Here is a 17,616-nt window from a genome sequence, read left to right as displayed (position 1 = left end):
GGGTGCACCTGGTGCTCCGACATCGTGAGCGTTACTGGCAAAACAGCGGGAAATATCTAACAGCACGCTCTCCCCACTCCTAATGGTCCCGCCTAAGCATAGCAGAAGCACGGGGCCAATCCTATCAACTGTTGATGTTCAGGAACAAAAATCCTGTTTATACTTGATCGACCTTCGTACAAGAACATGGTATTTTGAGAGGAAACAAATGCCAAGTGTTGTGTGTGTGACTCTGTAGTGGAACCCGTCAATAAAATCCAAATCTGTAATGGAAAAAATGAATGAGTATATGTGAGAAGCTTGGGCTAGTAGATGAAAGATAAACGAAAAGAAAACTTTAGACTTAGTTATTAAATAATTGCCCTCGCTAACAGCCTGACCTTCTCAGATTAGATGACCTGCTTCTCTTGATCATGCTTGTAGCTGGCTCAGCTGTGTGTGCAAGGATAGGGAAGAAGTGAAGGGAGTGATGGAGGGTGGTACTAAGCCGATGGAGAGAGGAGGAGGGAGGGGCGTTGTTGAGTTGGAGAGCTGAAAGCAGGGTTCGTTTTTATTATGGAATTGTTGACAAACAAATGGAATGAACATTTTGAGTAAAATGATCTTTTTTTCGTACATCTCATTTAAATTATAAGAGAGGTTTCTAAATTGATCAATATCGATGTGGATGTTCTTGAGAATGTTGAGCAAGGTGCCCTTTTGCTCGCAATGGAGGATCTTAAGATCTTGATCAATTGTAGCTAAGCCACCTACAAGCACGACCAATGGAAGCAGGACATCTAATTTGAGGTCAGACCGTTCGAGAGGACAATTATTTAATAAGTACATCTAAAGTTTTCTTTTCATTTATATTTCATCTATTAGCCCAAGCATCTCACATATACTCATTCATTTTTTCCATTACAGATTTGGATTTTATTGACTGTTTCCACTATACCCACTACAGAGTCAAACACGCAACACTTGGCATTTGTTTCCTCTCAAAATATGGTCTCCTACTTCTGTTGCCCTCTATACTTTTCGAGCATGTGACTCAATGAACATAGATTGTTTCTCAAGTTTTATTTTTGTGAATTTGTCCTCATATTTTAGTATGACATACTGTATTTTCAGACTAAGAGGTTCTCAATCTTGCTACAACCTCATATTGTATTAACTTCATCATGTTGCACATGTTTTTATATATTCTTTCTCATCGTGTGTTTTTAATGACATTCTTTTAACATTAATCATGTAGTTTTTAACATTTTCACTGAAGATGGCTCAAAAATGAGCCATAAACATGTTTGATTAGAATTATTCCATCTAAAGATGGATATATATGTATTGAATAGGACAACGCAATAAATCCTTTCCTCTGTAAAGTGAAAATCATCAATACGGAATGATTTTCATACCTTGTAATGTAAAGATGTTTTAATTTCAGAAACATTTCTTGCAATGCTGATTCTGGGTTTTGATTTATATATCCACATCCCATTCTTTTGTTTGCCAGCATCTTAAGTACTTGAAATGCGATACCATAGAAATGATCTTTCCATCCAGAGTGACAGCAACATTGATGATTTCCTGTTTAATGATTGTGACTTTTGATTTCCAAATCTTTCTCTTAAAGCTAAACTATTACTTACTTTCTTCATGCTGTTCAAGAGGATTTGAAGGTCTTAAATATCGACATATTACTGCATTATTCCGAATTAGATTAGAATGTGGGTCAACCTCCAATAATTTTGGAACAAACAGCTCCTGTACTTCAAATTAGTTCAAGGTATGTAATTAAACTGACACACTCATTTACCAAGCCCTATATTCTCAACTTGAAAAAATTAAAACGGTGCTGCGTTGAGATCATGGCCATGAGTTTGGACGTAGAATGCGTACCATGTGAAAGGTGTCTAAATAAATTATCTAGTCAGTATGGGTTTGATATTTTATTTCTTAATTAAACCAACTTACACGTCTTTGAGATGAAAATGTGCAATAGGTCTGTGATACGGGAAGTAACACACACACGGAAAGAGAATGAAGTCAGTATTATGGGCGAAAGTCAAATCAATATCTGTACCACATAGTCATGGAACCTTTTATAGATGCTCCAGAGCTGGTTCATCATCATCATCATCATCATCATCATCAAGGTGATCAGCATCCTCATTCATGATTTCCAAACCATTTTCCATCATTGGGGCAGCAAACATGCTCAGATGGGGCTCCAGCAGTACAGAATTCGCCTCAAGACGCTCAGCCTCCTTAATTTTGAGGCATTTTGAAGGCCAGCATTGGTGATTTTTCAAATTTTGGAATATTACAGGCCACTCTTATCATCTGAAATACATTTTTGATCATTTTGAAGCAATTTATTGTCCACCTGGTGCAATATTTTGCAAAATAACATTATTTGAACCCTAATTTTTATAATGGTCCCTATTTGATTTGCATCTGCCACGTACTTCAAGAACTCAGTGAGACAACTGAACTGATGCCTCACATAACGTGCTACCACACCAGAGTCCAGAGCTACACTAACTATTAACCGCACGGCATGATGATTTCAGTACCTGAAGATGACAGTGTGACTGCACCATTAGATGAGGCTTATGTTGCTAAGTGCAATGGTCCTTCCTCTTTTCAAATAGATACTAAACACTGTGATCCCACGTCACCTAGAAATTATTTCTATTTTAAAATGTGCATGTTATTCTAATGCTCACATGCCCAAATATGGTATTGAAACTATAGACTTATTCTACATCAAAAGCTAACCCTACAACTATTCTAGGTTCAAATGGGAAATGCAGATAATTTCATACAACAAACATTCATGTTCATTTTTTTGTTGTATATCTACAAATAAATTTTATATAAACAGAAAGAATTGTAACTTTTTACATCTCTTTACAAGCATGTTACCATAGACTGTAAAAATATATATTTAAACTTCAGCTGAATTCTCAATCATGATAATCTATAACACATTAGCACCCCATGCTTTTTTTTTTTTTCACTACTATGTATGGAATACACACACAACGTGTTTTGATGGCAATGATAAAGATCCGTACATCACAATTAAACCTAGTTGTAAGATTTACTCACAAGCAATGACACTTATACACTGTGTATGTTTCTTACAAGTATTAAAATAGGATTTCTTTTGTATCTCCCCTGCTTTACAGTAAAAATATATATCCAACAACAATGCTAAAAGTATTATTTAACAGTGTATGTAGTATTTATAAACAATTGAACATGTGCTGTACACATAAATGTACAATAAAATATGCAGCACAGTTAATCCCAGAATGGTATAGGGGTACAAGCAATCACACATACCCACTATTGCCTTATAGTTTGTGACTTGACTTAAAAGAAAATAACCTAACTGTGCAAATAACTCTTTAGAGGACTTACCAGCAGCCTTGATAGCTTTGTCTCCTTCGAAGTATTCCACCCCCTCTAATAATACAATGCTCCCAATACCGGTGCCACTTATGGAAGCAGTTCTGATAAGCACTTTGGGAGATTGCGTACAGTTTTGGGTGCGATTTCAATTTCATCTCTTTAATTAACTGATATTGTTGTTTTCAGGGTGAATTTTAGTCTGGGGAACTAGATAAAAGTCTGCCATAGGTAGCTCATATGAGTAGGGTGGGGAAGCATAGCTATATTTTTGTTCATCAAAAGACCGGGCGAGCTGGCCATACGGTTAGAGGCGCACAGCTGTGAGCTTCCATCTGGGAGATAGTGGGTTCAAACGCCACTATTGGCAGTCCTGAAGATGGTTTTCTGTGGTTTCCCATTTTGACACCAGGCAAATGCTGGGGCTGTACCTTAATTAAAGCCATGGCCGCTTCCTTCCCATTCCCAGGCCTTTCCTATCCTATCGTCGCCATAAGACCTGTATTGGTGCGACGTAAAGGAAATTGTTAAAACAAGTTCATAAAAAATTCACTAATCAACAGCGATGCGTGAGTTGGAAAACAGTCATGGTGTAGGCTCCAGGCATTGTTCCTCCACAAGACTGTTTTTTTTTTTTCTTTTCAAACATCTCAAAATTTCAAGATAATACCAGTGGACTGACTGTGAGGTGGGAATTCAGGCAGCACTACACCACTGATGTCAAAAAAGACAGTCACCAAAACTTTCATTTTCAGCGTGACCTGCCACGCTTCCTCTGGTCTACACAAATTTTCCCTAAATATTTTCTCCTATTCAACATAGAAGCAAATGCTGACATGGGGCTAATAATATTGAGACATCACAATACATACTCAATGCACTTTCAAGCTAACAGTTGCTGAGCGAGAGCTTATTGTTCAGAAATGTACAGCAAATGGCTAGTTACTTAGGAAGGTTACTGCTAGACAGTATATCTCACAAGAAATCACTAGGACTTAATGTGGTGTTTTAAAAGTTCACCTATTTTTGAACAGGCCTCGTATATAGCTAAATTTCAGATACTATGGATGAGTTGGCAGAAAGAGAGGGGTATGCATAAAGGAAGTTAAGATATTCTTTTGAAATAAAAGTACATCACTAAGTCATTAGTCATTCACACACTTCCAGTTTTTGGAAAGTAGGATAAATTTTTAACCAATTTATTTACTTCAAATGTGGGTATTTCAGAGCACATCAGGGTTGTACATCACGTGTTCCAACTACCGTTTAAAAAGTGGACTCGTAGAAGAAGGTTTTGGAGACAATCAAAGCCAATGTGTTCGCAGTGAGTAACGTCTGCAAGTTGGCTGTCTATAATAATATAAACCATTCCTGTCTATTATACATGAATGGCGTATGGCTTTTAGTGCCGGGAGTGTCCGAGGACATGTTTGGCTCGCCAGGTGCAGGCCTTTTTTTATTTGACTCCCATAGGCGACCTGCACGTCGTAATGAAGATGAAATTATGATGAAGACAACACATACACCCAGCACCCATGCCAGCAAAATTAACTATTATTGGTTAAAATTCCCGATCCTGCCAGGAATCGAACCCGGGACCCCCGTGACCAAAGGCCAGCATGCTAACCATTTAGCCATGAAGCCGGACTGTTATACATGAGTAATATAAACAACCTTTTCATTACATTGACAATGCTGAAGCTACTCACATGTTAAACACACAGTTCAATATATCAGCACCGTTTCCAATTTATTGAAGGCAGATCCAAAACTTCAAAGAGTAAAGTATGATATCTACAGCCCATGCAACAAATTTTGATGTATGTACAGGGTCTTTATTTTAAAGTTGTGCAAGGTAGGCATGATGCACCTCACCATGCACAACCACGGTAGTGGAGTTGTCTGCAGCCTCATGCCGGTAGCTGAGAGGAGTGATGTAATGTTTATGCGCGAGACTAACAAAGTCACCTTATTGACTTTGGCAAGAGTTTACTGTCGTCGCAATCTTCTAGTGTTAATCCATTTATTTTGGCAGTATAGTTTCTGTATCAATGTTTTTTGTATAGTGTTGCTTAAAAAGCAATGTTTCATGATGATGATGATGATGATGCATGTGGTTTAAAGGGTTTTAACATCTAGGTCATTGGTGCAAAAGGGATGTTTACATTAGAACAACGAACTATTTGTCTTTCAAGGAGAGCCGGTTTTGGTTCATTTGCATATTTCCTGGTGTCTCCTTCTGCACAGATATATGAATATGAAATCTCCCATACCAAATCTGTTCTTAAGAAAAATGAAAATAGACAAAAACATTTTGGGAGAGGAAAAGCTTGATAGGAGCCAGACAGGGGGTTGAGGATTCAGCTCTGTAAGTTTTTTTTACAGTCTGTTTATGAAGGGTATGTTATTATTATTTGTTGTTGTTGTTGTTATTATCATTATTATTCTTTTGAATGGGCCTACTATGGGCCATACTTGTTCAACCGTTGGGCTTTGATCTTTGCCCAGTACTGTCACATCATCTCCCGATGTACCTTCTTTCTTTGCTCTGACCAGGGGTACATTTATTATTATTATTATTCTTATTCTTATTATTATTATTATGTTGTTATTTTTATTAAGTAACGAGACAGGGTTTCATTTGGGTAGCTATGTGAATATTCAGAACACTTCCTATCTGAATCCAGAAAATCACATCTGGCTTTGTGCCTAATAACTTCATGATGTCAAGGTTGGAGTTTGGTATGCAATAAGTTCTTGTAAGATTATAAGGCTTATATTTTCCCATGAAACTATAAAAGCTGACAAATACATAGACCTCATTCTGAGACCATTTTTTCAAGAGCTGACAGACAAAGAAAGGCATAAGGCTCAACCATATTGTGGCAAACAATCTTCCTGCAACTGCCCGAGACAAAATGTTTGCGGAGGTTTCGAACAACTGCAACACACAACACAACAGACACAGTAAGTCACTTGTCAAGACGTTTTCTGAGGAAGAAGACATTGATGAATATATACCAGTGCTGAGGCAGTGGTCATTTATAAATTCAAAATACTGCAATCACGAAAGTGGATTCATTCCTTAAATCATAAAAGAACTGAGCATAACAGTGTCCTTTTAACATGAACTCCACAATATGAAGATAAGTTTCTTAATTACAGAAGAATGAGTTCTGCAAGTTCCGATTTTTTACTCTGATCAAGAACGGGATTAGGATGAAGAAACTAATTTTCAAAAAGCATACTTCCAAACGTAAAGCTACCAGTGACTTTAAGGTAAATGAAACAAAATAAAATAAAAGCACAGGTTATAGGAAAAAAAAACATTCATTTATTTCTTCTTCTAATAAATATCTACATCATGTACAAGACTGTAGTCTTCTGAAGAAACTGTACCCAGGGTAACGGAAGGGGAAGGGTCCGGAGAAGGCTTTGATAGAAGAAACTGTTCCTACCTGTCAGGACAAGTTTCTCAGCACTCTCACTCAATCTAAAAGGACATTTGCTTGTATTTAGACAGATGTAAACAATTTGTAATTTATGGTACTTGATTTTGTCTTTACAACTGCACATTCAATATTTCATGTAATATAAACGTTCCTTTAATGAACTGTATGTCCATTAACTGCCTCACCTTGAATTCCCAATGTTGACTGAAGCAAACAAGTAGCCCAAGCAGAACTCCTGCATGACTTAAACAGCTTGGAGAAACCAAAACATTTTGCCTGCACAGTGTGTTCTAGTTTCACGCTCTACCAGCAGTTCAAGGACTAGCTGACTGACGTAAACAGCCTGAGATGGTTTTGTTTCATACAATGTAGTTTGGCGCTTATGGTCACTTCATGCAGATAATGCAACAGCACACACTGCTAACTGGACCATGGTAGTGATAAAGAAACTATTTCAAGAAATGTGTGGTTAACTGGCAAGCTAAATCTCTTAATTTAAATCCCTATGATTAATACTAGTGTGGAATGTTGAAAGGAAAGAACAACCCTCTTACAAGAAGAGATCTACAGAACATTTGGTAAATTGTATCAAATATTTCATTAGCTGAATTTCATCCAGTGGCTGTAAACCTGTTTAGGAGCCAAATGTGTTACAAAGTTGAGATCACCCTGATCATCTCTTTTATTGCCAGGCAAGTTTTTAGTGTCTTAATTTCACCAGAAATAGCCTTCTATGACTTATTTGACACTGAGTAGCATGCAAATACAGAGTGCAGTAACAGTGGTCCCTGAACTGTGTTTGTCTTACTGACTAGCACATAGGTGTCAAAGCAGCAACTTGCCATGGCTTTAGTGGTGCTGCTGCACAGTAAGAGAAAAAAAAAAGGAGAAGAAGACCCTGTTATTCCAATATGGTCTAACACACTAAGTAGTGTTGAGAAAGATATATAAATGCATATTTTAATGCAGCTGCATATATCATCAAAACTTAGCAATTGTCTGCCTGTTAGGTCATCAGCCTAGAGGCTGGTTGGATCCTCAAACAGCACTACCAAAGGCTATGCAGTTGTAGGGAAACTGCAAAAACCAATGGCAGAGCCCAAAAGAGGCGTACTAGGCAAGATGAGGAGTGAGGTAATTTGCCATTGCTTTCCTCACTGGACCAGAAGGTGCTACTGCAGCATGACTGATCCTATGAGCAACATCTTTCATAACCCTGTGCTCCGAATGTCATTACTCAGCACCACCCATACCCCAGCAGCTTCCATATTGTCACAGCCATGGATGAGACTGGGACTTCGCGGGAAGCTACATTTTGCTCTGTGTCTTAAATTAAGATGATTGAAGCATATTTGTTCGTGTACGGAATTTCTTGCAGGTAATCATTTGTTGATTTTTCTGGACATCAGTAAAACACAACATGTAGCAGACCATCTTTAATATTAAGGCAGTATTGCTGTGGTTATCTTGGCAACCCTATGCAGACTGTACATAAAATCAAATTTTCATAGTCTGTGCAATAGCACCAAGCAATTGGAAACACAGGACATGAAGCTTTCTGGAAGCTCAAGGTGCTGGATGCTGCCATCTAAAATGTGGGCACTGCTAGCAAAAACTGTAGCAATGATGTGAAGCAGAAAATGGTAAATGTCCTTGTAAAGAATAATGTACTTGAGTAGCTAAAGGAAATAAGCAAAGTCTTTCAAGGTTCTAATGGTGATGTGGACATTAACCTGAGCTTATTGCCTGATTTTAAGTTTTGTCCTTTTGCTTCTAGTGATGATGGAAGGATATTTTCTGTACAGAATTATATTTTTCAGACAGGAGGAATAAGCTGCAACCAGAAAATCATAGAATCTCAAGAGTCTTACAACACTTTAGGTTGAATACTGTGAGAGAGAGAGAGAGTTTCTTTTTTACTTTATACAGTATAACCCCGATTTTGCGTGACCTCGATTTAACGTAAACCTGCATTTAACGGAAAAAATTTCCAGTCCCGAAAATCATTCGATAAGAGCAATGCAATTTTGTATTCAATTTAACGTAATTCACAATAGGGCAAAACCCACATTTAGCGCTAAGGAAATGTTAAAATTCTCAAATATTTGTTTCTATTCGTTTTGGTTATGGGGCATTAAGAACCAATGAAAAAGACATCATAAGCTTGCTAAGGATGATTCAAAGCAGAAGTGGAATTTAGAGTGTGGGCACTTCGGACTAAAGCAAGATGTCGGACTCAGATGCAAATCCGACCACGGCCGCTGTAGCAGAAGAGAACCCCTGTTTTAATGACAATGTTATTATATCCTTTGAAAATTCCTATATTAATCTGTGCAATATCCTTCAGTTACAATGAGAACCCTTTTACTGATTCATTCATTATTACGGTCAAATTCAGGTGTGTTAGTTTTTATCCGTTATCAATATTCATATGTTCTATTCCAGCGTTTATACTGAATGCAATCGATCATCTTCCGTATAGATTCCTTGCTACACGCGAGCATAACTCCGACTCCTGTAAACAAACATCAGGATAATATGTTTTGGCAAAAATTAGAAATAAAGGCTGAAGTAAACCATTGCTTAATGTCAATGCTATGTACTGAAGTAAAATAAGAATGTGATACTTCTCCTTCTCAAGATACAGCGGTGTGCATAACTAATTTCAGATGTTAGGTTATGTACTTTGCAATCTTGTTAAATTTCAGAAAGGCTGTTCTCATGTAAATTTATAGTGTAAATGTTATTATTCTACAGGGAGCTTGAAATATGTTTTCATAATACATGCGTGGTAAACCTCAGTTAGGTGACGCCATTTGAAATAAGAAAACTGAAATGTTTGCCACAATCCTCTGATTTGACACTATTACAATTCTTAAGAATGAAACGGAATGTGTGTTCAGGCTATTGGATTTAGAAAATACATGCTAATGAGTAAGCCGCTGCTTGGAAACTTCCGCGAAAATGTTTAAATAAGCCGATTGCTGTTTTATACCGATTTTAATGTGTTTTTGTGCAAGTTTGGTAGCTTTCCTGACGTTTATGGAAAATCATGTATAATGTTACGAGAACAACCTTAAACGAAGCAGTTTTGCATTTACCGACAAAAATCTGTCAAAATGAAGCACAAACTGTAACTGCAGTGCAGTGTGTAGGGTAGATATCTCCTTGTTTTATTGCTGCGCTGGGTTAAATAATGCATGATGATACAATTTATGTTAATACAGGCAAACGATAGCTCGATAGCTGCAGTAGCTTAAGTGCGGCCAGTATCCAGCATTCGGGAGATAGTAGTTTCGAACCCCACTGTCGGCAGCCCTGAAGATGGTTTTCCGTGGTTTCCCATTTTCGCACCAGGCAAATGCTGGGGCTGTACCTTAATTAAGGCCACGGCCGCTTCCTTCCCAGTCCTAGCCCTTTCCTGTCCCATCGTCGCCAATAAGACATATCTGTGTCGGTGCGAAGTAAAGCCAATAGCAAAAAAAAAATATATACAGGCAAAGATCTCTGGAAAAGGTGTGCTTTCTACTGAAACCCCGATTGAAAGTAAATCCCCCTTTAAGGTTAAAAATATCAGGTCCCTGTAAAAACGTTAAAGAGGGGTTCAACTGTAATTATAAATTTGAACATTTTATTTTAAGCTGATAGTGTTTTGCCTTTTCATGTATCCTATACATCAGAAAACTTGCAGACTCCGAAGATTTTGGTGAATTTATAAGTGCAAATGAGTGCTAATTACTAATTAGGAACCAGAACTGAATTGCAATATTTAGAACTGCACTCAGTATGTAAAATCAAATATACAAAAAAAAGCTATGAATGGGGATAGGAATATATACAATATCAGGTGAATGTGGGAAGAGAACACCAAAGCACAGAAAAGGAAAAACTTAACACCACCAATCACTCCTGTCTTCACACAGATGGGCTCTCTCCTTGATAACAAAAAATTCTTCTAGACCTGTTTATCAGCCCTTGAACAGTTATTTCTGTTTTCCAGCATCATTAGTGAGAACATTTCTGACATTCAGTCTTCATGTAGCTTAGGATGTAAAGAAACCCACAAAAACACAGTTAGCGGAATTTCTCAATAATCACAATGAATATGAAATGGAATAGGACTTATCGGTGCCTTTTATTCACCAGTTATTCAGTCATCTAAAGAGAGAGATAAAGAAAAAACACCACATTTTAGGTACTTTTTTTATTCCAGAATTATTAACTATTCAAAATAATTAAAAACAGTTTTTGTTGTGCTACACTTAAAACGAAATAACTTGCCCACTAATAATAATGAAATCACTTGCAGTGTTTAGAAGAAAAACAGATATACAAGATAGTACTGTATAATGTTATCTGTTGAATGTCCATTCTAATTGCTGACACTCTAACACATTTTGGTCCAAATGCGAAATGGCTCGCAGCGGCAAAAGTTACATTCTGTTCTAAGAGTAAGCATAGCTTACAGCGGCAGAAGTTGCATTCTCATTGCATTGCAAGTATAACCCAAAGCAGGCTTACACAAGACATTAAAAATCAGAAATGAACTATACAAGATATTAGAGAATTGCTAAGATTTTAAAACTTAGTTATGGCTACATATTGCATGATGACAATGGTACTGCCAAAGTAATGATGCGAGACAGTTTCAGTGTGTTACCTTTTTAGAAGATTATCTCATTCACTGCTCTACAAACATGGCTGTGCAATATGGGGATGTGCTAGACTCAAGTGTCATTTTGGACAATTTATGCAATAATAGTCGTTTATCATTAAAAATATGTTCTGCCCCCTTTAACTTGTAATTTCTTTTTTTGTTTGTTTTTGCAACACAAATATGTATTTGACTGACTTCTTTGTTTTAAGAAAAACATTGTCGTTATTTTAAAAACAATAAAAACAATCTGTGCAAGCCGTGTTTGATATTTATATACCAAATTAATGAAGATAGTAAAGCCAATCCAATGCACAAACAAGCTCAAAAAAAAATTATAATGTTCAAACAGAAAGAAATATTTGAGAAACCTAAACAAGAAAAGAAGACCAGAGTGATCGCTACAGATTTCAGGGTCCACAATGGAATGTGTTAACATGTGCCACAGGTGTAAGTACAGTACTAAAGTGAATTTAAAAAGAATACCTAGGGCAGGACTCATCTTTGTTTTCATTCCATATACACAATTTACAGAACTGTACAAGCATAGTGCAAGTGAATAAAGTTCACTGACTTATGTTATTTATTGTGACTTCTGTTTTATTTCCAGTCAAATATAAACCAGGAAAAAACTAAATATTCTTTAAGAAAACAGGAAATATATAGGTAAAATATCCAAACCAGGTCCTTATGGAAGTGTGAGCACATATTATGAATAGGGCTCTTTTTACACTGATATACGGAGGGTCATTATCAATCTCTGGTGATAAGTTTAAAGGACGAGAACAATATCATGCTACATGTGACAGCGCAGTTCACTTAGCATTCACATCGTAGTAGTGTTGAATGAAACCAAGTGTGGAAGTGTCTTGCTATGGAAAACCCAAGAAATCAAACTGTACAAGGAAGAATACATTACCGCCCTTTTCAATGCTTAAGTATAGCTACTGCAGCATCATACAAGCCTGCAAACAACATAGTTTTGTTGTTAAGAAAGGCAGGCAAATACATGCAATGACATGAGCCATAGTCCTGAATTGAGAAATGGGCCAAGGCCCTTGCTCATAAAAAATAATCCAGCCACACAGATCTTCTGCAAGTCAGGTGCATTTGTATATAGGTACTGTCAACACTATAATCAACTGGCACCTTCATTTTAAAAAACACTACATGGGCCAAACACATGCTACTGCATCACATCACAGTATGAAGCTGTATGAATAGCATATTGCAGGTGATGGATAGAAGCACACTATCACACTAGATGGAGCATACATCTACTTCAAAGACTGCAATAAACCCCATGCAATTTTCTACTGACCAGGGGGCGGGGGAAATGATCAAAGATGGTTTCATAAACCCAGGAAACGTTTCTCCAAAGGATTTAATGATGATTGCAGGGTGCTGCTATAACAGCAAGTTAAAAATCTGAAGTAGCCAAAAATATGAATGTCAATTCTAACTACTACCAAACTAATACCTGGAGTACAATACATCATTCCTATCTCAGCTTTGTACAGTTTAGTGGTAAATAACATTTAGGTGCATCAAGATAAAGCATCCAATCACAACTCTGCTTCAACCCTGCAATTTCTGGCACAACTGGAAATAGAAACATTTTCTTACAAGTTGTTTTACGTCACACCGACATAGATAGGTGGAAAGAGAAACAGAAATACGTGCTATTCCCTTCAGTGACATATCAAACAAGTCAAGCTTCTCCAATGGACCTCTGTGCATTTAGACTCCTCAAAAGGGCACTGGGAAGCAGGTGACCTTGTACCATAGATGAGCTCTGAAAGGCCTGTACACAACTGTACTTATCCGGAATCTCCTAGAGTGGAAGGTGCAGTGTACAGCGATAGCTGGGACTTGTGATAGATCCACAGAGCATCACCAATGGTGGCAAATAAGATTTTCAAAAGAGTTACACAGCCTTGAAATCTTCACCAGAGATCGTTAACAACCATCCATACTTTGATGTTTACAGCATAACGAACTCTTTAAAATACTGATGATCCACAACACCTTATAGTTTCATGAATATCATTTAAAGCAGCTTTCAAATAACTCCAACTGTGCAATATACATTGTGATACATATGGCTTCACAGCCAAAATACTCTCATCCTGATCAGCAACCTTCATTGGCCATGAAAATATTATGCAATGCACTGTTCTATCCTGCTTCCTCCTGCCCTAATCCTCCCTACTAAGAATGTATTATTTCCCATCAAACTGATGATGTATTCAGTAGCTGAGATTCACAATAAGGGAGAAGTTCACATCTATTATGATACCAAAGGACAAGTGGGAACATTATAGGTACAAAAAGACATTTCTTTGATAATCAGACGTCAGATAATAAAGTGAAAGACATTCACTAAAAGGAACTAATAATGAGTAGGCATATTAGCCTACACTTTGTGCCTCCATTTAGGCATTTACAGGCTAAGAAATACAGGCAGGCTTTTCAAATTAGTTTTACTGTTACCTACTGCCTCAACTTGATCTGACAAGCTGAATAAACTCTTAGAATCAAAGGTAATCTTCATGGATTGGATCATTATTCACTTTACCATGGTCTATAGCTATATTTTGGAGGAATGAATTCTGCACTGAAAGCACACAAAACTTCAAACGTGTCATTTACAATGCTCATTCAAATATAACAAACAAGCACCGTCAATTTCAAGATCTAGTTAAAAAATCCAAACAGAAATAACCTTATTTAAAAATGTGTTATGAAGTCTATTGGAAAATATGGTTGAAATTTAGATCTCTAGTGAGTGAAAAAATATGTTGTTTTTTCTTTTTTGTATTACCAACACTATTACAGCTAGAACTCAAATTCACTCCAGTTCCTTCAATGTACAATCATAAATTCAATGTCAGAGAAAAGACAGCATAGAGAATTCATTACATGACTGAATCCTCATAGCAGTCTAGTTAATTAATCTGGGGATAAACAGAGTGTATTAACTTCATTTCCTCTGCTTACATGTTTTCCATTTTGACACAGAACTTACAAAAATGACCATGTATAGCAAAAATTCCTATCATAGGAATTTATCACCTCGTAATAATTATACACGACAAAATTTTATTCACATTTTTTACATATTATTTTAGTTTATAAGCGATCCTCACTCGGTCAAGGCTTAGTTCATTCACATCCCTTTCCGCCACTTCTCTGCTGTTGTGAACTCTGTCATGGGTCGACCACTCATTCCGCAAGTTCCAATACCTACACGCCCGTTCACGTTGTCTGGAGAGGCAAAGATACTTTTCCTTGTCATACCTTTCTTGAAATTCTGAAACAAGAAGAGACACAAACATTAATTCACTGCAAGAAAAAGCCAAAAGGCCAACAAGTACTAAAGTGATACTTAAAATTATCACACTACAAAACATTCAGGAAAATGCAGTGCTATTAAAATGGCTATCCTTCCAGACGGACATGACAATGAAGACGTCAGTAAATAAATAGGCGATTACCATATTAAAATAAAAATTATTCATCTGTCCTTTTAATAAATAGTATTCTTAACCAACAGCGTCCATGCAAATTCTTACGGGATATGAATCATGTGAAGAGTTCTCCTCGCAGCGCTAAACTGCTTAATGTAAGTGCACGCAGTTCACATTCTAACCCATAGATGTCACCTGTATGCATTATGAAATTAACTGCAGACTTGAAACAGGAAATTTTCCAAACTCACATTCTTCTGTGACATAAGTTGTCACCACGATGTTGAAAGGTTGTAGTTACACAGATGAAGACGATGTACGAAATTTCCTAGAAATGGCTTTCTAGACAAACTTCTGACAAACCTACACATAAGCAACAAAACAACTGAACAATCCTGACAAAAAGAAGTTAAAGGACTTGCATTCTCCCCCAACAGAAAAGAAAAGAATGTAACCACAAGGTGTGTTATTTGCAACAGGAGAAGGAAAAGAAGTGAAAGTTCTTGGCAACAGAAAAGGTGTGATGTTGCTGTCCATTTAGAAGAATATCTTGGTGGTGGTGAAAGTGATTATTGTTTGAGGAGGAAATAAAAATGGGCAACCATCTGACCTTAATAATCAGAAGGAAAATAGAGGAGGTTGTCGTGCGCTTCAAAGAACAAAGGTGCCAGCAAAACAAAGGGAAGGGGTACAAAGTGCATGAAAATGGAAGACTTCCTAGGCCTCACAAACCTAAAATCATTGGGGTCAGAAGAGGACAAGAATTGACCAAGGGAGAATGGATAGGAGATATTAAAGTGAGGAGTCTATCACAAGTAAGTAGAAGTAATGCCAGACTCAGCTACGGGAACTGCAGACACCAACCCATGCTTCCGAACTGAGAGGCCCTGATCCCCCTTTTAGTCACCTTTTATGACAGGCAGGGGATACCAACGGTGTATTCTACCACCTCCACTCACAGGAAGTAAAATATTTTGAGGACTACCATACCAAGCAACTGTACTGAGGCAACATAACTCGCAAGTTCATATTTTAGCTATTCTTCGCCTGTAAATCTGTCCCCTCATAGGTACTATCTGGACGTCCTCCACTGTTTTCGGTCCTGAATATCTTCATGCATTGGTAACTTCTTCCTTCTTCACACCTGTCAGCATATCAGCTCTCACTGTGCATGTGGTTTCCTCCCTCCCTCCGACGTTATGTCCTGAAATAAGGATGTGAGCTATACAGTGTGAGCCTTCTGTCCCATAGAATGAGGTTTTAGGCCACACTTCGACGTGCACGCACACACACACACACACACACACACACACATTTTATAGACAATCTACAAATATCAGGGCAAGTTAGTGTGCACATACTAAGGATGTTATTGAGTATACTCCATAGAGATCTGATGGTCTTATGCCATGGATTTGGCGGTGGTGGTAATAGTAGAAGAGGAAGAAGAACTCCTGAATGAACTGGGGGGTCAGGGGACACGTCCTCCCCTTTCTATCCATTGACCAGGATGTATAGCATTCAGGTGGCTATGGACTACTGCTGAACTGTGAGGTGGAGCTCCACCATGCTGAAACCACATGGTTACGCTGTCCTATAAGCACATCCTCTAACTACAATGGTAATTGATGGCAATAAGAACATTTTTTTGCTAGTGGCTTAACACCGCACCAACACATCGAAGATTTTCAATGACTCAAGGAAGGAAAAAGGCTAGGATTGGGAAGGTAGTGGCTGTGGGCGCTGTAGATAAGGTATAGCCCCAGCTTTTGCCTGGTGTGAAAACGGGAAACCCCAGAAAACCTTCTTCAGGGCTTCTGACGGTGGGATTTGAACTCGCCATCTCCTAAATGCAAGCTCACAGGTAAGCAACCATAACCGCAGTCACATCTGAGAAAATGCAAGTAGCAGGCTCCTGTCAAATGGCCCTCAAAGAAAAGAAGGCCAATTAGGTGGTTACCCAAAATACCACACACCAAACATTTACTCCCCATCATACCTGAAATGCTGCCTCTCTTATCTAGTAAGGATTATTAACCAACAATGCTTGTTGTGGTAATTCATAGTACCATTACAGTGAAACCGAGATTTGCTGAAAAAAAAGACTTATAAAACTAATACCCCATCATTTGTCACTTGCCTCAGTATCATTCACGAAAGATGACCCAAGCTCTGAAATCTGTCCTGTGGAGCTCGTGGTGTAGCTGCAGGTGATCAGAGGTTTAAGTGACTGTCATGCAAGATACGTACTACAAACAACTGGCTGATACTTGCCTGTTGTGCCACTGCCCATGTACTCGTTTAGCGTTCAACATAACTTCTGCATTGGCTTCAGAAGACACAGGTGTCTCTCTAATTGGAGGCAGTCGGGAAAGTGATTATGTTGTACGTAAACGACGTTCCCCATTACTAAAAGTAACTGCGGCCGGCTGACGACTGTGTGGAAATCTCCCTTGATAAATATATTGTGCTTGTAGTGCATTCACTCTCATTTTACTGCCCCCCTGTAGGTGGGGGCAGTAGAATATACCCATGGTATCCCCTGCCTGTTGTAAGAGGCAACTAAAGGGGGTCCCAGGGGCTCTTAACTTCAAAACGAGGGTTTGGCAAGCATGGAGTCCTTAGCTGATTCCTGGCATTG

General features: G+C 38.0%; 1 protein-coding gene across 1 annotated transcript in view; it reads right to left on the bottom strand.

Moving 5' to 3' along the window:
* Positions 1–6,710: 6,710 nt before the first annotated feature.
* The window catches only part of Spf30 (Splicing factor 30), an 84,631-nt gene continuing 73,725 nt past the window's right edge, over positions 6,711–17,616 (bottom strand). The window contains exon 6 of the mRNA XM_067152567.2: positions 6,711–14,818. Within this exon, the coding sequence (XP_067008668.1) occupies positions 14,675–14,818 (144 nt within the window). The 3' untranslated portion in view covers positions 6,711–14,674. The remainder of the gene's footprint in view (positions 14,819–17,616) is intronic.

This window comes from Anabrus simplex, chromosome 8 (genome assembly GCF_040414725.1).
Source record: "Anabrus simplex isolate iqAnaSimp1 chromosome 8, ASM4041472v1, whole genome shotgun sequence".
Lineage (NCBI taxonomy): Eukaryota > Metazoa > Arthropoda > Insecta > Orthoptera > Tettigoniidae > Anabrus > Anabrus simplex.
Note: the sequence above shows the minus strand (reverse complement) of the source record. Positions and strands in the feature narration are given on the sequence as shown.